At 41.4% G+C, this 25,394-nt stretch overlaps 1 protein-coding gene across 1 annotated transcript in view; it reads left to right on the top strand.

Moving 5' to 3' along the window:
* Positions 1 to 239: 239 nt before the first annotated feature.
* SMC1B (structural maintenance of chromosomes 1B) overlaps positions 240 to 25,394 on the top strand; it is a 72,354-nt gene continuing 47,199 nt past the window's right edge. Inside the window, 10 exon segments of the mRNA XM_017850849.1 lie at positions 240 to 410; positions 5,086 to 5,274; positions 6,795 to 6,907; positions 6,997 to 7,200; positions 11,104 to 11,345; positions 14,618 to 14,876; positions 17,738 to 17,878; positions 19,459 to 19,541; positions 20,386 to 20,593; positions 24,392 to 24,577. Of these exon segments, the coding sequence (XP_017706338.1) occupies positions 302 to 410; positions 5,086 to 5,274; positions 6,795 to 6,907; positions 6,997 to 7,200; positions 11,104 to 11,345; positions 14,618 to 14,876; positions 17,738 to 17,878; positions 19,459 to 19,541; positions 20,386 to 20,593; positions 24,392 to 24,577 (1,734 nt within the window). The 5' untranslated portion in view covers positions 240 to 301.

Genomic DNA, 25,394 nt, shown 5'->3' on the forward strand with positions numbered 1-25,394 from the left:
TTAGAACACGCAGGATCAGGACAACAGACGACGAAAATAAGCAAGCTGTAGCGGAGGGGAGGTTGGCTCCCCGGGTCGGGCCGGAGAAAGACAAGCCTGCAGCACAGTTTTCTGTCCGGCTCCCAGCTACGCCTCAGAGGTGCTGACGCTCCCGCTCCCTCGGAAATGTCAACAACTCGTTGCTAAGGAACGACTCCGCGCTCCCCGCGACTCGCTCTCTTCTCGCGACACTTGGCGAATCCCTTCCCGCGCTTTTACCGCGGGCGCTTGAGGACGCGGGTGAGGCGGGGAGGGTGGCGCCATGGGCCACCTGGAGCTGCTGCTGGTGGAAAACTTCAAGTCCTGGCGGGGCCGCCAGGTCATTGGCCCCTTCCGGAGGTTCACCTGCATCATCGGCCCCAATGGCTCTGGTAACTGAGCAGCTCAGGGCGCCACCGGAGCGCGTCCGCCGCCCCAGGCGTCCAGGCCACACGTGGCTTGTGGGGTGTGGGCGGCTGCTGCGGGCGCCTGGCCGGCCTTCCGCTTCCAGTCCTGACCCTGACCGGATCCTGGCCTGGCCCTGGCCCAGCCCCTGCCCGTCACCCCACCTCAGCCCTGGCCCTCGCCCCTCGCCTCCCAGGTCCTGACCCTTGTCCCTCCGCCCCACCTGGGTCCCCACCCTCGCCCCCCGCCTCAGAGGTCCCGACGCTTCCCCTCGGGCCCCACTGTCGCCCTCCACCTCCTGGCTCCCGGCCCTCGTCCCACACCCTGGGGGACCCCACCCCGCCTCAGCCCCGGCCCTCGCCCTTCATCTCAGGGCTCCCAACCCTTGTCCCCCACCCTGGGGCGCCCACCCTCGCCCCCCACCCTGGGGGTCCTGGCCCCTCCTCTCCGCCCCAGTCCGGCCCCGGGCCCTGTTCTCTGCCCGCACTCCTGCTTCTGGGACTGCTCTGGCCCTCGGCCCTGGTCACTCTCGTCCCTTTTCCCTTCTCCTCCGAAGCTGAAGTGAGAGGGAGCTGTCGAGGGGGTAATGGGTTCCGAGCAGCCAGAACCACCATTGGATCCAAGGGAGTTTCTACCCAGGAATGCAGTGATGATGATGACTCGGGTTACTGAGCTTTTGCTAAGTTCCTGGCAACACCGTCTTTGCTCAGCCATGGCACGTGGCTGCTATCCCCATTTTATAGTTGGGGAAACTGAGGGCTGGAGAGGCCAGAGGACTTGCGAAGGTCTCTATTAATAACACAAAAATTAGCCGGGTGTGGTGGCGAGTGCCTGTAATCCCAGCTACTCTGGAGGCTGAGGCAGGAGAATCGGTTGAACCTGGGAGGTGGAAGTTGCATTGAGCTGAGATCACGCCATTGCACTCCAGCCTGGGCGACACAGTGTGACTCTGTCAAAAAAAAAAAAAAAAATATATATATATATATATATATGTGTGTGTGTGTGTATATATATGTGTGTATATATGTGTGTGTGTATATATATATGTGTGTGTATATATATGTGTGTGTGTGTATATATATATGTGTATATATATATATGCTGGGCGCGGTGGCTCACACCTGTAATTCCAGCACTTTGGGAGGCCGAGGCGGGTGGATCATGAGATCAGAAGTTCGAGACCAGCCTGACCAACATGGTGAAGCTCTGTCTCTACTAAAATTACAAAAATTAGCCGGGTGTGGTGGCATGTACCTATAATCCCAACTCCTGAGGAGGCTGAGGCAGGAGAATCCCTTGAACCTGGGAGGCAGAGGTTGCAGTGAGCCAAGATCGCGCCACTGCACTCCAGCCTGGGTAACAAGAGCGAGACTCGGACTCTAAAATAAAATAAATAAGATAAATATAAAATAATATTGGCCGGGCACAGTGGCTCATGCCTATAATCCCAGCACTTTGGGAGGCCGAGGTGGGCGGATCACCTGAGGTCAGGAGTTTGAGACCAGCCTGGCCAACATAGTGAAACCCCCGTCTCTACTAAAAATACAAACATTAGCTGGGGGTGGTGGTACATGCCTGTAATACCAGCTACTTGGGAGACTGAGGCAGGAGAATTACTTGAACCCGGGAGGTGGCAGTTGCAGTGAGCCAAGACTGTGCCACTGCACTTCAGCCTGGGCAAACGAGCAAGACTCCGTCTCAAAACAAAAAAATAAGTCCTGGCACGGTGGCTCACACCTGTAATTCCAGCACTTTGGGAGGCTGAGGCAGGCAGATCACTGGAGGTAGGGGTTCAAGACCAGCCTGGACAACATGGTGAAACCTCATCTCTACTAAAAATACAAAAATTAGCCTGGCGTGGTGGCGCACACCTGTAGTCCCAGCTACTTGGGGGACTGAGGCAGGAAAATCGCTTGAACCTGGGAGGCGGAGGTTGCAGTGAGCTGAGATCGTGCCACTGCAGTCCAGCCTGGGCGACGACAGAGCAAGACTCCATCTCGAAATAAATAAATAAGTAAATAATAAAATAAATAAAATGCACCGTTCAGTGGTTTTTAGTATATTCAAAAGTTGTGCAACCATCATCACCATCTACTTCCATTTTCATTACCCCCAAAGAAACCTTGTACTCATTAGTAATCACTCCCCGTTATCTCCTCTCCACCTAGCGCCTTGCATCTACTAGTCTACTTTCTATCTCTATGAAATTACCTATATGGGACATTTCGTATAAATACAATCAGACAATATATGGCCTTTTGTGTCTGACTTCTTTCACTTAGTAGAATGTTTTTCAGGTTCATCTATGTTACTTATTAGTACTTATGTCCTTCTTGTTTTCAAATAATATTCTACTGTATAGATCCACTACATTTTGTTTATCCGTTCATCAGTCGATAGATGTTTGGGTTGTTGCCACTTTGTGGTGTGTTATGCTGCCTTGAGTCTCTTGACAGACTATAACCTTTATTACGCAGGGACAATATTAATGAAATTTAATGGAATAAATGGATTTGGATGAGATTTATTTTAGGCAGATTTAAATAATGACATTGATTTTAAAAGTTTCTGTTTAGTTCTGTTACTTATACTTGAATTACCTAATAATTCAATGAATGTTTACCTTGTCCCATTTTCACTGTCTTACAATAATAGCCCTCAATGTGCAGATTATCCATTAACCCAAAAAAGCCATTTCATATCTGTTAGTTGACTGAAACTCAGCTAAATAAATTTGCAGCAATTTATTTCTAGTTCTTTTTAGAAAGACCCTAAACCTAGAACTAAGCCATATTTCCAGAGGCTGATAGTATTTCTTTGCTTTGTTCATGTTACTTTCCTACTTTTGGCATTGAAAATTATTTATTTTGTCTTGAGATGGAGTCTTGCTCTCTTGCCCAGGCTGGAGTACAGTGGTGTAATATCAGCTCACTGCAACCTCTGTCTTATGGGTTCAAGCGATTCTCCTGCCTCAGCCTCCCGAGTAGCTGGGATTACAGGTGCATGCTAACGCAGCTGGCTAATTTTTTGTATTTTAGTAGAGATGAGGTTTCACCATGTTGGTCAGGCTAGTCTCAAATACCTGACCTCAGGTGATCTTCCTGCCTCGGCCTCCCAAAGTGCTGGGATTACAGGCGTGAGCTGCTGCACCCAGCCTGAAAGTTTAAACTGCTCTGTGGATATAGGGGAAGGGATGTGAAAAGGGGAAATAAATTAATAGAGATGGTGACAGCTGCATTGACGTTGCACCTTGAAATTGTCTTAGAGAAAATTATGGGCCAATGATTGGGTAACAGATTTAACATTGGGATTAGGAATGCCCACAACTACCCTTAGGTTCAGTAATTTGTTGGGAAAACTCACAGGATTCTACATATAGTTTGACTCAATACTGTTATTTATTACAGTGAAAAAATACAAAGCAAACTCAGCAAAGGGACAGGGTATATGGGGTAAAGTCTTAGGAAACCAGGTGCAAGATTCTAAGTCCTTACCCATTGGTGTCACTCAGTGCTTCATTCCTCCAGCAGCTAGTCCACACATGTGAAGTGTTGCCCACCAGGGAACCTCACTCAAGACTCAATGTGCAGCGTTTTTATCGGGAGATTGTCACATAGGCATGGTTTGCCTATCTTGTACCCAAGTTCCAGAATCTTCTTAGGCCAGATCTTCCTCAAAAGAAATTATAATATTCCAGAATCCTAGAAAGAAAGCACTTGTTCAGATTAAATCATATTGTTTGCACAGGTAGTTTAGGCACAGTGAACCATTCTTAATAGGGAATGTTAGAAACCCTCCCAACATCCAAATCCAAATCCCTGTAAGCCAGCCAACCTTGTAAGTAGGACTTTCAAAAGATAACAGTATCAATCCTGCTATATAAATTTTCTGTAGCACCATCTCATACCAATCATAAACAATTTTAATTTAGCCCTTGAAAAGATCCTGGATTTAGTTAGCTTCTCTTAGTTTGTTTGTTTGTTTATTTATTTATTTATTTTGAGTTGGAGTCTCATTGCCCAGGCTGGAGTGCAGTGGCGCAGTCTCAGCTCACTGCAACCACTGCCTCCTAGGTTCAAGTGATTCTCTTGCCTCAGCCTCCTGAGTAGCTGGGACTACAGGTCCGTGCCACCAAGCCCAGCTATTTTTTATATTTTTTGGTAGAGAGGAAGTTTCACCATGTTGGCCAGGCTAGTCTCGAACTCTTGACCTCAGGTGATATGCCCACCTTGGCCTCCCAAAGTGCTGGGATTACAGGTGTGAGCCACTGCGCCCAGCCTTAGCCTCTCTTTTTTTAGAGTATATGAGGATTTGTTGCTGCACCAATGCTTTAGGTGATAGTTTCCATATTTATAAAATGAGGATAACTGAAACTCTGAAGTTAAATGATTTGCCATGGTGTGATACCTAATAATGGAAGAGAGCTGGGATTTAGATACATATATTTTAGTCCTTAAATTTAGACCTCTTAATAGTCTACAATGGATGCGTGGAAGAAGCAAATTTTCTACATCAGATATTTCAGTCATGCATTTTGAACATTGATTAAAAAGGACATGTCTATTGGCTATATTTCACTTCGATTGGTGACGGTTTGTTCAGCTCTGGGCAGGGCTTTTTATCATTAAGAATGTATAGTGTTTTTTCTCTTTTCTTCCCCAGGAAAATCTAATGTAATGGATGCACTTAGTTTTGTAATGGGAGAGAAAACAGCTAATTTAAGAGTGAAAAATATTCAAGAACTCATTCATGGAGCACATATTGGAAAACCTATTTCTTCTTCTGCAAGTGTAAAAATTGTATATGTGGAGGAAAGTGGTGAAGAGAAAACATTTACAAGGATTATCCGAGGTATTTTTTTATAAAATTTTTTTCATTTTATTTTTCAAGTCAAGTAAGATTGCCCGTTTTTTCTTTTTTTGGAGGGTATGGTTTATTATTCTGGCATAATGAGCTAGAGTTCTTTTTTTCTCTTGCATAGCATATCTCAGAAGCAAGTAACAGAACCTGTTTGATTCGCCACATAATTCTCCAATTATGTTTGTGTTTCCTTAACAGACATAAGTTCAAATCCCCCTACTGTCAAATAACATTTTAAAATCTGGATATTTAGTTAAGATGAAGGAGGGAGTACCTTGAAGACAGAGAAATCTTAACATTTATTCTTGAGGTTCTTTATGTTTATCAGTTTTTCTTAGTGATGAACAAATTGTATGCACATTTTTGGCTTTTATAGACAGTTTTTTCTACCACCAAAAAGCAACTTGAGTGAAATGTTTGAATTTGTGTGTGTGTATATATGTATTTACAGGAAAAGGGCGAGGATTGGGGAAAGAGGAAGAAATTTTTTTTAAAGGTGTGGATGGATAAGAGACCAGCAGTTGAATTATTTGAGCCTTTGATCAGTTGTTCACATGTGATGGGGGTAGAGGCAGAGTCATTCATGCCTTATGCTAGCTCAGTGAATCTGCATTTTTATATAAGATAATATAGGCTGGGCATGGTGGCTCACGCCTGTTATCGCAGCACTTTGTGAGGCCACAGCGGGAGGATTGCTTGAACTCAGGAGTTTGAGACCAGCCTGGGTAACGTCATGAGACCCTGTCTGTACAAAAATTAGCTGTGTGTAGTAGCGTGAGCCTGTAGTCCCAGTACTTAGGAGGCTAAGTTGGGAAGATCACTTGAGTTTGGGAGGTCTAGGATACAGTGAGCCAAGTTTGCGCCACTGCACTCCAACCTGGGCAACACAGCAAGACCCTGTCTCAGAAAAAAAAAGATAAAGATAGGGCAGAGGAGACAATCAGATATGCATTTATCTCAGATGAGCAGAGGGATGACTTTGAGTTCTGTCCTTTGTCCTGTACATGTGAAGATAAGCTGTCATTTTATATTGTTAGGTTGAAATTCAATAGAACTGTTTTAGGGTAAAGATCTTGGGGCTCACAAGGAATTTCCCTGCGGGTAAATTGTGAGGGAGGCATGCAGTTTTTGTTGTTGTTGTTGTTGTTGTTGTTTAATCTTTATAGCTACCTTATTTAGGAACAAAATAGGAGGCAAGTTTGCATGACCTAGTTTCCAGCTCAACTTTTCCCTTTGGCTTAGTGAGTTGGGAGTTCTGAGATTTATTTTCCTTTTACATCCTGACTCAGATCAGAGACTTTCATGTGTTTTGTTTGCCACTGTAAAATAGACCTTGACATGTAATAGACACTTAATATTTGTTGACTCATTAAATGCATTTATTCCCGTGTATGTTATTATATAACTGGCCATTTCAATAAGAAAAGTAATTTTATTAAACTTTCAGTGGATTTTGAGATATATCTGGTATTTATATATTTTTTAACAGGCTTTTTATTCTTTTATTTTAGGGGGATGCTCAGAATTTCACTTTGATGATAGTCTTGTGAGTCGTTCTGTTTACATTGCAGAGTTAGAAAAGATAGGCATAATAGCCAAAGGACAAAATTGTTTAGTTTTTCAGGTAAGTAGCTGTAGTAGTTTATTTGATTCAGAATTTTGAAAACACATCACTATATTTTATGTGTTGGTGTGCATTACTGTTTTTAAAAGGGAACTGTAGAGTCGATTTCATTGAAGAAACCCAAAGAAAGGACACAGTTTTTTGAAGAAATCAGCACTTCAGGAGAGCTTATAGGAGAATACGAAGAAAAGAAAAGAAAGTTACAAAAAGCCGACGAGGATGCACAGTTTAATTTTAATAAGAAAAAAAATGTAGCGGCAGAGCGCAGACATGCAAAATTAGAGAAGGAAGAGGTAAGATGTCATGAAGATGTAACCATTAAGTATTGGATACCAAATTTTCTATATTAGAATCACTAGATATGGGCTTGGGGTTACCAAGAAGATTAATTTAGTAGTATAAGACAATTAAAGCCCAATATTCATTAAGATAAACTTTTTTATATATTTCCCACTATTTGAGTTTTTCTTTCTGAATAGGCAGGACAGCCTGAACTAGAAAAATGTCTGATTTTCCCAACTGAAAACAAGCTTGAGGGGTTTATGTCTTATGTAGCAAAGGCTCTCAGATGTTTGGATATTAAACCCCTTATGCTCTTAAAATTATTGAGGACCCCAAGGAGTTTTGTTCATATGTGTTATATCTATTAATATTTATTGTATTTGAAATTAACACTGGAAATTTAAAACTGTTTTAATGATCCCTGTAAAATAGCAATAAACTCATTACATGTTAACATAAATAGCATTTTTATGAAAGATGACTATATTTTCCGAAACAGTAGACATTGTTCTACCACTTTTATAATTTCCTTAATGTCTAACTTAATAAAAGACAGCTGGATTCTCATAAACACTTCTGTGTTAAATCTTACTTATGTTAAGGCCTAGCAATTTTATCCACACTGTCAGTGCAAGTGTCAACACATTGAAACAGACAAATAAAGTCTTAGTATTATTATGAAAATAATTTTGCTTTCAAGGACTCCCTGAAAGTGTCTTGGGAAGCTCCCAGGCAGCCATGAGCACATTACATGCAAATGTATCTCTGTACATTTCTTGGGCCGCTTCACAATGCCTAATAGAGTACCTTGTCTTCGGTTGTAGTTAAAGTGGTATTTTTGAAACTCAAATCAGATCCTAACTTTCCATGCATAAAACCTTCCAGTGCAGTGCTTCTCACCGTACTGATAATCTTGTCTCTTATAAAGCGTACTGGTCTTGTCCCTGTTTACCTCTTGAGCCTTAACTTCCTGTGCTTTGCTGCCACTTTGACCTTTGTTATGTGTTGAACACAACAAACTTCTTTCTATTCTGGGACTTTTGCTATTTCCTCTGCCTAGATAGCTGTATGCCTGATTTTGCATACCTGGTAGTCTCTCATTCATGTTTTTATTAAAAAGCCATTTTCTCAGTTAGGCATTTACTGTTCATTCCTCCAATCTAAATTAGCACCCTCTCCCTTGTACTAGCACATTGCCCTATTTTGTTTCTTTGTAGCATTTATTGCTGTATAAAATTATGTTGTTTATTATTTGTTTGTCTGTCAACAAAGAGTCAAACTCTGTAAAATATTTGAAGAGACTTATTCTGAGCCAAATATGAGTGACCATGGCCTGTGACACAGCTCTAAGGAGATCCTGAGAACATGTGTCCAAAGTGGTCAGGCCACAGCTAGGTCTTATACATTTTAGGGGCTATAAGACATCAGTCAATGCTTGTAAGATGTACATTGGTTCATTCTGGAAAGGAGGGGGAGTGGGGTTTCCAGGTGGATTCAAAGATTTTCTTATTGGCAGTTGGTTGAAAGAGTCTTATATAAAGACCTGGAATCAGCAGAAAGGAAATGTCTGGGTTAAGATAAGGGATTGTAGAGACCAATGTTCTTGTTATGCAGATGAAGCCTCCAGGTAGCAGGCTTCAGAGAGAATAGATTGTAAATGTTTCTTATCAGACTTAAAAAGGTATGGGACTCTTAGTTGATTGTCTCCTGGTTCAGGAAAAGAGGCTTGGAAAAGGAAAAGGGGATTCTCTACAGAATGTAGATTTTTCCCCACAAGAGACAACTTTGCAGGGCTATTTCAAGATACGGCAAAGAAACATATTTGCAGTTAAAATATTTTAATTTCTTTCCTTATCTGTCATGTGATACTATGCCAGCATCAGGTTGGAAAGTAAGCTATATTATATAGGGTTGAATAAAACCCTTCTGGCCGAGCGTGGTGGCTCACACCTGTAATCCCCACACTTTGGGAGACGGAGGCGGGCGGATCACTTGAGGTCAGGAGTTTCAGACCAGCCTGGCCAACATGGAGAAACCTCGTCTCTACTGAAAATAGAAAAATTAGCCGGGCGTGGTGGCACATGCCTGTAATCCCAGCTACTCAGGAGGCTGAGGCAGGAGAATCACTTGAACCGAAAAGGCAAAGGTTGCAGTGAGCCGAGATGGCACCACTGCGCTACTTTAGCCTGGGTGACAGAGTGAGACTCTGTCTCAAAAAAAAAAAAAAAAAAAAAAAAAAAAACTCTCTGATGACACTTTGTAGAGCAGATTCCCCAGGCTCCTTAGATAGAAATTTGGGCAAGAGAAGAAAAAAGGTCAGAGTTTGGTCCTCGTGTTTATTCTCTGACTTTTCTTCCTCTCTTCTCCCCATTAGAATAACTGGAATATAAACTGCATGAGAGCAGGGTTGGGCTGGGTATGGTGGCTCACATCTTTAATCCCAGTACTTTGGGAGGCCAAGGTGGGAGCATCCCTTGAGCCCAGGAGTTCGAGACTAGCCTGGGCAACATAGTGAGACCTCATCTCTACAAAAATAAGAATTAAAACATTTGCCAGGTGTGGTGGTAAGGGAGGAGACCACCCACTCAGGAGGCTGATGCAGAAGGATCTCTTGGGCCCAGGAGGTCGAGGCTACAATGAGCTGTGATCGTGCCATTGCATTCCAGCCTGGGTGAGAGAACAAAACTCTGTCTCAAACAAACAAACAAGATCAGGGATAGTCTGTCTTATTTTCTGCTGTATTGCCAATGCATAGACCAGCACCTGGCACATAGTACTCGATACATATTTGAAGAAGTAAATGAAAAGTGGATGTTTCTTATTAGTGATGTTTCTCTGTGTCTTCATATTTTCGAATGTGTCCTTCATATTTTCGAATGTGTCCTAACAAAACTTGTCCTTGGTTTTGTTAGTGGAAAGGAGTGGCCGCAGTGGAAGTCAGACTGTAGTAATCACAATATACTGAATTGCAGAATTTAAACATTTTAAGGACAGTTAGAACAAAACAACTTCCTAATTGTCTTTTTACAACATCCTAGCGGATAGCCTGTTACTTGAAATACTTCCAGTATTGATTAGGAGCTCCTCTTGAGGTAATCTGTTCCTTTATTTCTTTAATAGCACAGATGTTAAGGAAATTATTATTTTTCACATATCATTTAGCATTGTAAGAGTCCTGTTTTATCAGTGGAAAAACTACTTCCTGTAGTAGGAATTTTCTTGGAGTCACTGAATTTAAAGTTGCTAGCACTTTATTAGTCATATCACACTCTTCTTTCAGTTTACAAAGGAGGAAGCTGGTGCCAGAAATACTGATTGAGTTGTCAAGCTCACAGGTCCAGACAAAAGGGACCCAGGTGAATGCACGCCACTTCATTGTTCTTTTTTTTTTTTTTTTTTGAGATGGAGTCTCGCTCTGTCGCCCAGGCTGTAGTGCAGTGGCCGGATCTCGGCTCACTGCAAGCTCTGCCTCCCGGGTTTACGCCATTCTCCTGCGTCAGCCTCCCGAGTAGCTAGGACTACAGGCGCCGCCACCTCACCCGGCTAGTTTTTTTTTTGTATTTTTTAGTGGAGACGGGGTTTCACCGTGTTAGCTAGGATGGTCTCGATCTCCTGACCTTGTGATCCGCCTGTCTCGGCCTCCCAAAGTGCTGGGATTACAGGCTTGAGCCACCGTGCCCGGCCCATTGTTCTTATCATCATACCACTGAGCACAAGAATACAACATCATTTACTGGTTTATTGGGTTATTTAAAAAGTATATTCAGAAACCCTCGCCAAATTATGCTACTTTTGGCAAGGATATTATGTCCTAATGACAAATAAGAATTCATTAGTTAATTTGTTGGTACAATAGTTGAGTTTATGAAAAATATACTCCCTTTTAACTGCTGTTGAATTATACTCTTTTATAGGCAGAACGTTACCAGAGTCTCCTTGAAGAACTGAAAATGAACAAGATACAACTGCAGCTTTTTCAACTATACCATAATGAGAAAAAGATTGATTTCTTGAACACCAAGTTAGAGCATGTGAAAAGGGATTTGAGTGTCACAAGAGAGTCTTTGTCTCATCATGAAAACATAGTTAAAGCCAGGAAAAAGGAACATGGAATTCTAACTAGACAACTACAACAAACAGAAAAGAATTAAAGTGAGTTTTAAAAGTCAATATTAACAGTTGGGTGATATGTAGATTGACAGAGGAAATAATATAAGTGACACTTTGAAAATTGATTTTAAAATAAGCTTTTACTTTGGAATACTTTTAGATATACGGAAAAATTATAAAGATAGTATAGGCCAGGTGCAGTGGCCCACGCCTGTAATCCCAGCACTTTGGGGGGCCGAGGCGGGTGGATCACAAGGTCAGGAGATCGAGACCATCCTGGCTAACATGGTGAAACCTCATCTCTACTAAAAATACAAAAAATTAGCTGGGCATGGTGGCAGGCGCCTGTAGTCCTAGCTACTTGGGAGGCTGAGGCAGGAGAATGGCATGAACCCAGGAGGTGGAGCTTGCAGTAAGCTGAGATCGCACTACAGCACTCCAGTCTGGGTGACAGAGTGAGACTCCATCTCAAGGAAAAGAAAAAATAGTATAGAATGGTCCTGAAGTGGCCAGGCGCGGTGGCTCAAGCCTGTAATCCCAGCACTTTGGGAGGCCGAGACGGGCGGATCACGAGGTCAGGAGATCGAGACCATCCTGGCTAACACGGTGAAACCCCGTCTCTACTAAAATACAAAACTAGCCGGGCGAGGTGGCGGGCGCCTGTAGTCCCAGCTACTCGGGAGGCTGAGGCAGGAGAATGGCGTAAACCCGGGAGGCGGAGCTTGCAGTGAGCTGGGATCTGGCCACTGCACTCCAGTCCGGGCGACAGAGCGAGACTCCGCCTCAAAAAAAAAAAAAAAAAAAAGAATGGTCCTGAAGTGGCGTTGTTTGGGGTAATACCCGAGGTTCATTGCCTCACACGAAGGAAATCAAGGATGCAGACACACAAGGAGTGAGGTTAAGAGTGGAGGTTTAATAGGTGAAAGAAAGAGAAAAGCTTTCTTTCATACAGAGAGAGGGGCTCCCGATCAGGTCTTCTGGTCCACAGCGAAGTACAGGAGGTTTTGTAGATGAGCTTGAGGAGGTGGTGTCTGATTTAGGGCATGAAGGATTGCTCACACTAGGTATGCCATTTGCAGAGCACGTGAAGAACTGGTTAGGACTAGGTGTGCCATTTGCATAGCACACAAAGAAGCTGGCCACCCACCCTAATTTTTTATTATGCAGATTCTGTACCTGGCTGATACCATGTTGCCAACTTTTCTACTGTACACATGGTGACAAAGAAAAGGGAAGATGGCGCCTTCATGTTGAACTTAGCTGGCTTCTGGGTAGCCCTTTTCTGTTGGCTCAGCTGCTGGCATTCACTCGTACAAGCTTCCAGCTTGCTTATGTATGTTTGTAGCTTGACTTTTCAGGCTCCTCTTTGTTATAAAAGAAATGATTTGGGGCTGCTTTTGTTAAAAGGGAAGCTCTGCTGAGAACTCTCTTAACCTTCACTATCTGCCTAAATAATTTATTTTTTGCTCCTGTATCAGTCCCATATTCCCAACACTCAGTTTCTGCTGTTATTAACATCTTACATTATTATGATACATTGTCAATTAATAAACTAATATTGATACATTAACTAAAGTCCATACTTTATACATATTTTCTCAGTTTTTGCCTAATGTCCTTTTAATGATCCAAAATACCATATTACATTTAGTTATATGTCTCCTTAGGCACCTTTTAGCTGTGACAGTTCTTGTTTTTGATGAGCTTGACAATTTTGAGGAATATTGGTCAGTTTTTTTGTAGAACATCTTTCAACTGGAATTTGTCTGATGGTTTTCTCATAATTAGACTGAAGATACAGACTGTGGGGAGGAAGACCACAGAAGTAAAATGTCATTCGCGTTAGATTCTATTAGAGTGTCAGTGTATTATGTATGTCACATGACATTTATCATATAGTATATCATATGTCATATCAACATGGTATCACTGTTGATGTTGACCTTGATCACCTGACTGAAGTAGTGTTTGTCATGTTTCTCCACTATAAGTTTTTCTCCCTTTTCATACTGTAATCTTTGAGAGGAAGTCACTATGCATAGCCCACACTTAAGGAGTAGGGAGAGTTATGTTTTACCTTGAGGGCAAAGTATCTACATGATTTATTTGGAATTCTGCACAGATTTGTCTCTACTTACTTATTTTAAAATTAAATTAATTGTTATTTACATCAGTATAGATTTATGGATATTTTACACTTGGAGTTATAATCCAATATTACATTGTTGATTTTGTTGCTTAGATTGTTCCTGCTCTGGCCACTAAGAACTCTTTGAGTTGGCTCCTGTGTCCCTTTGAAATATTCTCATTATTGTAATTTTTTTTGGAGCTCTTCCTTACTTTCTAGAAGATGAATATCTTCTAGTGTCATCTTGTGTAAGGCAGTCCAAGCATCAGCTTGCCCCAGCTTGTGTGAGCCTGCCCCAGGCTCTCCAAGGAACCCTGGTTCCTTTTATTGGAGAATAGTATTGGGAACCAACATCTAGGTGGTAGGTGTGTTCCTTGTTACTGGAGTGTCCTTGCTTCTAGGCTTTCTCAGCTGTTGGAACTAGGAAATACGTGTGTATACTATTTATACACATAGCTATAAATATTTTCATATGTGACCATCTATATTAAGCTAAACATGAGTTCATATTGATATCTCCCAATTCTAAGCCATTACCACATTAATCATTCTAGCCTTCTCTTGCTTATCTGTAACCTCCCACTTCAACAATGGGAAATCTGGCTTCTACCATCTGCCATCCATTTGCTTAATTGTGCGGTTCCAGTAATCATGTGTAATAGTGTCAGAATTGTTAACCTGTACCCCTTGGAAAGCATCTTTGTAACTATATGTTACCAAGTACTTATGTACAATTCTTTTGTTTTTAGTCTTACAGACTACTTATTTCTAGAATTTGGTCAGCATGTTTTCCTTCTACCACTTCAGGAAGGTTGTTTCTACATTTGTAATAAAGTTAGATTCTTTTATTACATTCTACATTCCATCTAGGATCCCTTAGCCTCCTGAGTGATTATTTTTTAATTTGCTTACATTAAGGTTCATTCTTGGTGCTATAAAGTAATATAGGTTTTGGCAAATTCATAGTGTCAAGTGTCTACCACTACAGTACCACTCTCAAAAGTGATCCTGTGCTTTATTCAACCCTCCCACTGACCTTGCTCAACCTTTGGCAACCACTGATCTGCTTACAGTCTCTGAAAGTCGATTTTAGGATTTCTTTTTTAAAGTGGTTTGATCAAAACAACTTCTTCCCTTTATATATTAAAGAAATGAAATTTTCTTTAAAGCAAATGTTTTTCCCTTTTCAGGTCACTTGAAACCCTTTTAAATCAGAAGAGGCCTCAGTACATTAAAGCCAAAGAAAACACTTCTCACCACCTTAAGAAATTAGATGTGGCTAAGAAATCAATAAAGGACAGCGAAAAACAATGTTCTAAACAGGAAGATGATATAAAAGCCCTGGAGACAGAGCTGGCTGATTTAGATGGTGCATGGAGAAGTTTTGAAAAACAGATTGAGGAAGAAATTTTACGTAAAGGGCGAGACATTGAACTGGAAGCCAGTCAGGTAAAAATGGTCAACTTAGGGGAAATCTTATGTTTCTATTATTTCAGCTTCTTTGAATTAGAAAAAAATTTAAAAGATGACCTCTCTGATATTTTAAGAGATTATCCTCAGTGTAAATTGTGGGGATTTAAATTTTTCAGCCTGTATACAGAATCTAAATTTATTTATTTTTAATTTTAATTTTGTAGAGATAGGGTCTCGCTCTGTCACTCAGGCTGGAGTGCAGTGGCATGATCATGATGCAGGATTTTTTTTGTTTGTTTTTGAGACGGAGTTTCACTCTTGTTGCCCACGTTGGAGTGCAATGGTGTGGTCTTGGCTCACTGCAACCTCCGCCTTCTGGGTTCAAGTGATTCTCCTGCGTCAGCCTCCTGAGTAGCTGGGATTACAGGCATGCGCCACCATGCCTGGCTAATTTTGTATTTTAGTAGAGACAGGGTTTCTCCATGTTGGTCAGGCTGGTCTCAAACTCCCGACCTCAGGTGATCCACCCGCCTCAGCCTCCCAAAGTGCGGGGATTACAGGCATGAGCCACCATGCCTGGCCGATGCAGGATTTTTCTCAGTCACTTTGTCAGCCAGAGACCCTCGGTTGGTGACACCCTTGCCCAGGCCTTGCTTCTAGGCCTTGCTTGGTCCCACATTCACTGCAGGAGACACCCCGTCCACTCAGCTTGCCAGGCTGCACCTAGCCTACACTCTGGTGCGAATCCCACAGCTGCCACGACCGTTCACTCAGCCCCTAGCAGAAGAGGGTGTGTGAGCAAGCAAGTTTAGTTTCCAGCCACCTGTTCCAAGTACCAGCAAGGAAGCAGGCTCCATGCGGTGCTTGGAGCTGGACCAGGCATGTCGCAAGCCACTTCCACAGTGGGCTCTGGCGTCCAGATGAGGGGAACACAGTGGCACCCAGGCAAGGGTGCTCATGACCCCAAAGCACCAGAGGAGTTGTTACGGTGTACTAATTAGCTCTTTAGTCCTGTCTGCAGCCTGAAGGATGGTTGCGTGTTAACAGCTCTGTCAGCCTCTTGGCCCACTCTGGCCCTCAGCTCCAGGGCTGAGTCAGCCCCGCCACTGCTTCCTGTCATGTGGGGCAGCTGCCCTCTGCCAGCAGAGGGCAGAAGGCCACAGTGTTTCAGCCTTCTCTGTACCCACGTTCAGTGGGTCCTGAGTACTTGTCCTGTGTCTAAGAAGAATGAGGCTACACTGGCGATCGAAGAGTGAGGAAGGCAAAGAAGAATTTTATTGAGTAATGAAACAGCTCTCAGCAGAGAGGGGATGCAAGAGGTCGTCCACTACCTGAAGTCAGGTGGTTTCTCCCCCAGTGTAGCTGGGTCTGGGGCTTTTATAGACTCACAATGGGGGAATGTGTGCTGATTGGTTTGTGAGTATGCAGAAAAAGGCTAAAATAAAGGCACCACTCTAAAGTGGGTACAACAGTGTGAAAAGCCAATTAGGGAAGGGTAGGTGTATGTAAAATAGGTGACAGGTAGCGATCAGTCAGAGGTAAGCACACCAAACAGGAAGAGAGGTTCTCAATCTTGTCTGGGGATTTACCCAGGACTTGTAGCTAGGCTTTAAACTGTCTTTGTCTTGAAGGTTGAGTTTCACTGGGGGCGCACCCCTGTCTGACTAGGATTTGTCTGCCTCCTGCTGCTATCAATCATAGTTCACGACAGTGTCACTCCTGGGCTTAGTCTATTCTCCTGTCTACAGGCGCATGCTACCACACCTGGCTAATTTTTAAAGTTTTTGTAGAGATGAGGTCACACTGTGTTGCCCAGGCTGGTCTTGAACTCCTGGGCTCAAGTGATCCTCTTGCCTCAGCTTCCCAAAGGGCTGGGATTACAGGCATGATCCACTGTGCCTAGCCTAAAAGGCTGTTTAAAATAAAGCAATGAAAACCTCTATACTAAGGTCTCCGTCCAAAAATCTTAAAAGAGAAAGGAGAATCCAGAGAAAATGATGTATTTTTTCTACTTACATAGTCATAATTATTTTTGTATATAATTGTGATATAAGATTATCAGGCTGGGCGCGGTGGCTCACGCCTGTAATCCCAGCACTTTGGGAGGCCGAGGCGGGCGGATCACGAGGTCAGGAGATCGAGACCACGGTGAAACCTGTCTCTACTAAAATACAAAACTTAGCCAGGTGCGGTGGCGGGCGCCTGTAGTCCCAGCTACTCAGGAGGCTGAGGCAGGAGAATGGCGTGAACCCGGGAGGTGGAGCTTGCAGTGAGCCGAGATTGCGCACTGCACTCCAGCCTGGGCGACAGAGCGAGACTCCGTCTCAAAAAAAAAAAAAAAAAAAAAAGATTATCATAAAATTGATAAAAGATAAATGATAAAAATGTGGTTGTCAATTACGTGTTTTTGCCATCTACTGATTATAATTAAATCTTGTATAATAAGTTAGAGATTAATTCATCACTGAACATTTTAAAGCACCTTAAGTAATTAGTTTCCTTCTTGTCAATTAAGTGATCATGTCTCCTCAAAGCCACATGTATCTTTTAGGTGTTTATGAGAGGAAAAAATAATTATCTTATGAATAATAAGATAAACACTTGAGTCCAGGAGGCCAAGGCTGCAGTGAGCTATGATTGTGCCACTGTACTCTAGCCTGGGCAACAGAGCAAAATAAAAATAAATAACAGTTTCAAATATAAATAAATAATAAATAGTTTTTTAAAAGGAAGCTTTCATGCTCACATTATTTTCCCTGGGCAGGTGGTCGATTATGATTTAATTTATATAAAGCTTTTGGGAAGATTAATTATCTTCTAGTATGGGATTTCATACAAAGAATTTGCTGTCATGATTATTAAGGTGACTTAGCAATTTTTCAATACTGTTTATGCAGCTGGATCGTTATAAAGAACTTAAGGAACAAGTAAGAAAGAAAGTAGCTACGATGACTCAACAACTGGAAAAACTGCAATGGGAACAGAAGACAGACGAAGAAAGACTGGCATTTGAAAAGAGGAGGCATGGAGAAGTTCAGGTATCTTGGGTTGTACAGTAATGATTTAGAATTAATCTTAATGAAATTTTATTTCCTTATTGTACCTGTCTCCAGAATGAATCTCCTTAACCTTACACTGTACTGCCTCATTTCATTTATTTCGTGATTTGGCAGATGAAGATACAAATATAAAAGGCATAATCTATGATAGTTCTGTGAGTAGAAGAGGGTATTTTGTGCAAGGAGAAAAACAAAGGTGGTAACATAGCAGGAATTACTTTTAAAACATTTGTATAATTGATATGTTATAAAATTATATGCTGATTTATGAAAATACACATTGCACATTTTTGACTTTGTGCAGGCTAATTTCTTCTTGGAATAATCTATTTATCTTTACGTGTTAAAATCTAGAGTTACCAACACTGCAAAGCCTTCCCTGTCCCTCCTTTTCTTTATATCCCAGCTCCTAGAAAAGCCAAAAATAATTTCTTCCTCATATAACTACCTATTAATATTATTATTATTTGATATGGAGTTTCGGTCTTGTTGCCCAGACTAGAGTGCAATGACGCCATCTCAGCTCACTACAACCTCCACCTCCCAGGTTCAAGCGATTCTCCTGTCTCAGCCTCCTGAGTAGCTGGGATTACAGGCATGCACCACCATGCCCGGCTAATTTTGTATTTTTAGTAAAGACGGGGTTTCTCCATGTTGGTCAAACTGGTCTTGAACTCCTGACCTCAGGTGATCTGCCTGCTTCAGCCTCGCACAGTGCTGGGATTACAGGCCTGAGCCACCGTGCTGGGCCAATTTTTTATCTATATCTAAGGGCTTTTGTCAGATTGCATAAAAAAACAATTAATTGGTACCTCTCTACTAGACTGGAAGCTTATTAAAGGCAGGATTCTAATTGTGTCCATTGTAAACCTTGCACTTAGTAGATGTCAACAAGTGTCGGTTGAATTGCTGTTGTCTTTTGGATACAAAAAAACAGTAAGAAGAACATACGTAGTTGCAGACAGGTGGAGAAGACTTGTAGTAGTTTCCAGTTGGATTTAATGATAAAGTGAATAGAACAAAACTTTTGTGAAATCCTCACCCACAAGCCTATTAGTTGCCCTATAGGTTCCTATATTATTATAACACAATACCACTCTACTGTATAATTACTCATTTAGTTGTCTGTTTCTCCTACTAGGCATTAGTTCTTTGAGCGCAGGGACTCTTTCCTGCTTGTTTCTGTACCTCTAGTTCCTATCACGTGGTAGCCAGTGAATATATTTAGGTTGTTGCAAAAGTAGTTGCAGTACTTTTGCACCAACCTAATATATTTGTTGAGTGAATTAGTTAGGGATAAGAGCTATATAGATATTTGAAAATAATCTCCTTGAAGTTTTAAGTTACAGAGAGAAATCGCTAGAGATCAAATATCTAGCAAATGGTAAGAGTCAGGAGTTGAACTCTGATCTGTAATTTGCTTTGATATGTTTTCATATAATTATATTTGACATCTTTCGAATTTATAACAGCTTATAATATTATAGTAAGTTCTAGGCATGTAATTTTGTTGGTTTAGAATTGCTGTAATTGATTTTAGATTTCATTTCCTCTTTTAGGGAAATCTAAAACAAATAAAAGAACAAATAGAAGATCATAAAAAACGAATAGAGAAGTTAGAGGAGTATACAAAGACATGCATGTAGGTAGAGTAAAAAAAATTTCTTGCAGCTGTTTTCTTTTCTTTTTTTTTGAGAGAGGTTCTCACTCCCATCGCCCAGGCTGGAGTGCAGTGGCACAATCATGGCTCACTGTAGCCTCAACTTCCAGGGCTCACGTAACTCTCCTACCTCAGCCTGTAGCTGAGACTACAGGCGCATGCCATCACACCCAGCTAATTTTTTGTATTTCTGGTAAAGATGGAGTTTCACCATGTTGGCCAGGCTGGTCTTGAACTCCTGGACTCAAGCAATCTACCCTCTTTGGACTCCCAAAGTGCTGGGTTTACAAGTGTGAGCCACTGCACCCTTTGCAGCTTTCTTATTTATGTATTTCTTTCTTTTTTTTGAGACAGAGTCTCACTCTCGCCCAGACTGGAGTGCAGTGGCATGATCATGGCTTACTGCAACCTACACCCACCCCCAGGCTCAAGTGATCCATCTGCCTCAGCCCCCTGAATAGCTGGTACTACAGGTGTGTTCCACCACACCTGGCTAATTTTTTTGTATTTTGTAGAGACAGGGTTTTGCCATGTTGCCAGGCTGGTCTCAAATTCCTGGACTCAAGCCATCCACCCACTCAGCCTCTCAAAGTACTGAGATTACAGGAGTGAGCCACCTGGCCCAGCCACATTTTTCAAATCAATGAAGAATGAGCAAAATCTTTTTTGCCCATGTTTGGTGTCAGGTTTATTGCATTTTTTACCCTTTAAAAATTGATAGAGCACTGCTCTATTCCCCTGCAATGCCAGACAAGAGTATGTTGTACCTGGTAATTCCTAAATTTTGGTTTATCATTTTGCTATATAATTTGTTGTTATTTTGTAGGGATTGCTTGAAAGAGAAAAAACAGCAAGAGGAAACCCTAGTGGATGAAATTGAAAAAACAAAATCAAGAATGTCTGAAGTTAATGAAGAATTGAATCTTATTAGAAGTGAATTGCAGAACGCTGGGCTTGATACCCATGAGGGAAAACGCCAGCAAAAGAGAGCAGAGGTTCTGGAACATCTTAAAAGACTGTACCCAGATTCTGTGGTAATGAGAATGAATAGTTAATTTAAACAAAAAAACTAAGCTTTGCTGTTTGCTTACAACAGTATCTTCTCATTTGGGATTAGAAATATTACCATTATTACAAAGCAATATTATTTTAGACATTTTTAAATTTTGGGTTTGACTCTTTATATTTAAAATGTAACAGTAAATGATTAGGGTAAAACTTCCGGTAGTAGCTGTAGGTACGTAATTATTGGGGAGAAGCATGACATGAACGTAGTACTCAGAAAGTTCAAATTGTGGCCAGTATCCCCAAAAGGACTTGGATGCTGTGAAGTAACCTGAGCCCCCCAGACACATAGCCTTGAACCTCATGTTTTTCATGATTTTATTTGTTTTTGAAATATTTTTTCAGCAGACATGATTGGCATATTTTTATTCTCTGAGTATGACTGTGCATCCGGTATTGCTAGTGTATTTCATTAGCCAAAATACAATATCACTTGTTGCTTGGGGTGTCAGCATCACGAGATTATTTCCTTTTGTATCAAGGTGGCATCTGACCCTCTTGTCACTAACATCAGTGTATACTGTGCAGTCCTTATTTTATGATGTGGCCTATTTTCAGCATTTGAAACTGGTAACCACCGCTCTCTTTTGAAACATCTGCTGACCAGGGCAGTGGCTCACATCTGTAATCCCAGTACTCTGAGAGGCTGAGGCAGGTGGATCAGCTAAGGTCAGGAGTTGGAACCAGCCTGGCCAACATGGTGAAACCCTGTCTCTACTAAAAATGCAAAAAGTAGCTGCACTTTGTGGCAGGCGCCTGTAATCCCAGCTACTCTGGAGGGTGAGGCAGGAGAACCGCTTGAACACAGGAGGCAGAGGTTGCAGTGAGCTGAGATCACACCACTGCACTCCAGCCTGGGTGACAGAGTGAGACTGTCTCCCAAAAAAAGGAAACATCTACCATTGGCCTCCATATCCACACTTCCATGGTTTTCCTCCTATCTCTGGCCACCCATCTTCATCTCCTGTATAGTGTCTGTTTTGACTTTCTGACTCTTAAATGTTGGTTTTGACTTCCAGATAATGATGCAGGAGTAAGTCTAGGTCACAAAATCTGGATCCCCCAATTCCTATCCAAATGACAAAAGCTAGTAAAACACACACACACACACACACACACACACACACACACACACACACACAACTAGTTAAAAAAAAATCTACCTGATGCCATAAACTTTAGAAAATGGTGATAATCTAGCATTTAAAAAAAATATTGAAGTATAGCATTGCTTTTTCTCAACTCCACAGAAGCTGAACTGATGAACTAACTCCTGAGAATTCTCACCTTGTATTCCTTGATCTAGCAAGAAGCAAACTCACATGTATTTGTTTCCTTTTCCTCTTCTACCTGGAGAGGGTTAGATTTAAAAACTGGTGAACTGGGCGCCTGTCATCCCAGCACTCTGGGAGGCCGAAGTGGATGGATCACTTGAGGTCAGGGGTTTGAAACCAGCCTGGCCAACATGGTGAAACACTGTCTCTACTAAAAATACAAAAAATTTAGCGGAGCGTGGTGGTGCCCACCTGTAATCCCAGCTACTTGGGAGGCTGAGGCAGGAGAATTGCTTGAACCCGGGAGGCAGAGGTTGCAGTGAGCGGAGATTGCACCATTGTGCTCCAGCCTGGGTGACAGAGTGAGACTCTGTTTCAAAAAAACAAAAAACAAAACAAAACAAAAAAACAACAAAAAAACACTGGTGAATTGGGGAACGTGAAGCTCATGTGCTCTATAATGAGAGTGAAGACCCTGGGTCTCACTAGGGCTTTCCGATTGGGAGGCCATTTTGAAGCCCTGTTTTCTAGATGGGATGTGTCCTCCTCCCTCAAGGTAGAAGAACTTGGTATGGGATATTAATGAAAAACTCCAATGAGAGACAATTCAGGTACTTAAATGAAGTGTGTTCTTAAAAAGTCTTAGGTGAGTTCTCACTTGCCCCTACAATCCAATCCCTTACAAGAAAGCAGACAGAATAGGAAATACTTACTCTATCAACTGTTGCTCAGAGGAGGTAATTGTCTCAGTTCTGTGAGAAAAGGAATTAAGAAAATTATCCACCATAGCAAATCAAAGATCTGAACAGAGCTACTCACATTAAACATAAGCAAAGTGAAAAGAATCACTGTGGCAGCTATAGGTACATATAATAACAAAGGAAGAAACTATTTAAAAACATTTAGAAGTCAAAGAGCCCAGTCTAGAAGGTCACAGAACAAAATCCCCTGTAAATGTTTTGCACTATGGGCAATGTAATAAGAACTTGAATTTATGAAACTAGATTCAAATATGAGGTAAAACAATAAGATAAAAAGGAAAATGTAAGCTGTGAAAACAAATCAAGAATAGGCATTATTACTGAATAATTATAGTTAGCATGTAAGTAATAAGTAACATAGACAAATTAACAAATTAGAAGCATTAATAGCAGGAAATGTTAATAAATTAGAAGTAGCTGCCAGGCGTGATGGTGTGCACCTAGTTTCAGCTACTCGGAGGCTGAGGCAGGAGGATAGCTTGAACCTAGGAGTTTGAGACCAGCCTGGGCAACATAGCAAAACCTCATCTCTTTAAAAAAAAAAAACAAAAGGTAGCAAATATTAATAGATTACACAACTGAAAATCAAATTATTGACCCTGAAGAAAGGCTTGAGATAATCACAAATTAATGGAGAAGAAAAAGTCAAAGATATTTAAACAGAGCAAAGACAGTGATGTTTTATCATAGGAAAATGGTATTCTTGAAGTAGAACCTAACAAATGGAGGAAGGAGTCCAAAGACAGAAAATTAAACCTTCAGATATTCTAGAGACCACTGATACATGATGCTTGACATCCAAACATTTTCTAGTAAAGTTTTTGAACTTCAATCTAATACATTCTTGACCATTCTTCAGGTCTCAGATCAAGTAACACTTCGTGGAAATCCTTCCTCGACTTTTCTTTTTTCTTTTTTATTTTTTTTTGAGATAGAGTCTTGCTCTGTCGCCAGGCTGGAGGCAGTGGCGTGATCTCGGCTCACCACAACCTCCGCCTTCTGGGTTCAAGTGATTCTCCTGCCTCAGCCTCCCGAGCAGCTGGAACTACAGGCGCGCACCACCACGCCCAACTAATTTTTGTATTTTTAGTAGAGGCAGGGTTTCACCACATTGACCAGGGTGGTCCCGATCTCCTGACCCCATGATCTGCTTGCCTCAGCGTCCTAAAGTGCTAGTATTACAGGTGTGAGCCACCGCGCCCAGCTGGAAATCCTTCCTAGACTTCTTATGCCAACCTGGTCCCTGTTAAATATTCTCAGAGCACTCTCTACTTTGTCAGTGTCTAGCTCCATTTTGTACATACATGTGATTATTGATTATTTATATCTTCCTCACTAGAGTGAAAATTCTGTGAGGTCAGAAGGTATCTACTTTGTTCATTAATGTTTTATCCAGCGCCTAGCTTAGTACCTGCAATAGCAGGTCCCTTATAAATTCTTGTTTAATAGATAAGGGAATAAATTAGTATTTAATCATGTAGTTTTAGAAACTATTTTAATATTTTGGTAAGGCTAGTCACTCTTTATTACTCTTTTTTTAAATGAAGTGTTACTTAGCTAGATGGACGTTGCATAATGAAACTTAGATCTATTTGAATAAAACTATTAATTATGATGTATGTAATTTTGTAAAATTAGTTTTTGTCTGTGCTACTTTGTTACATTAGAAAACAATTAATTATATATTTCAGTCTAATATATCTATTTTCTCTCCTTTTCGAAACCTGCTAAGTTTGGAAGACTACTTGACCTGTGTCATCCTATTCATAAGAAATACCAGCTGGCTGTTACTAAACTTTTTGGCCGGTACATTATTGCCATTGTTGTAGCCTCTGAAAAGGTAGCAAAAGATTGTATTCGATTTCTGAAAGAGGAAAGAGCTGAACCTGAGACATTCCTCGCTCTAGATTACCTTGATGTAAGAACTTTGTAATGCCTGGTATTTATAGTGATAAAAGTCTTTTAAAGAATGATCTTATTGCCTAAAACTATGATAGTGATTGAAAAAAATTGTAGCTTGTATGTCAGTTAGGCAATCATTTAAATAGCTGGTGTTAAATATATTGGCAAGCAAATAATAATATCAAGTGGCTATTCTCTTTCTTGACATCGTATCATTTCTTCCTTATCTAGTTTTTACAGAATTCTACCTTTGATTTCATTGCACTCGCAGTGCACCACTCTACCTATTAGCCAGCAACGTATTTTGTCCTATATAGCAAAGTATAGGAAATGGATAAGATACATGGTCTGTTGGTGAAATGCCAATTCAGTCTTAATTGTAAATATTTGACCCAGTGTGTTAGCTCTTTGTGGAAGAGGCTAAATTTTGAGCCTTGAGGTATGTGTTGAGATACCTTGACATATCCTGAGTCTAAATTCGTGAAGCAGGAGCTCTGTCATATCACGATTGGTATCCTTCAGTGACTATTCATTGACTACTCAAGAAAATGTTCTCTTGGTTCACCAGTCAAGGCCCTGAATTGCAGCCAGTCTTCGTAGTAGTTGAGAGCACATGCCTTAGAGCTAGACTGCTCTGAGTTTGAATCTCAGCGCTGCTTCTAATTAGCTCTTACTAATTTATTCTTAATTTTTCTTTTTTCTTTCTTTCTTTTTTTTTTTTTTGAGACGGAGTCTTGCTCTTTCGCCCAATCTGGAGTGCAGTGGCGTGATCTCGGTTCACTGCAGCCTCTGCCTCCCGGGTTCAAGCAATCCTCCTGCCTCAGCCTCCCAGG

This window comes from Rhinopithecus bieti, unplaced genomic scaffold (genome assembly GCF_001698545.2).
Source record: "Rhinopithecus bieti isolate Rb0 unplaced genomic scaffold, ASM169854v2 scaffold_32081, whole genome shotgun sequence".
Lineage (NCBI taxonomy): Eukaryota > Metazoa > Chordata > Mammalia > Primates > Cercopithecidae > Rhinopithecus > Rhinopithecus bieti.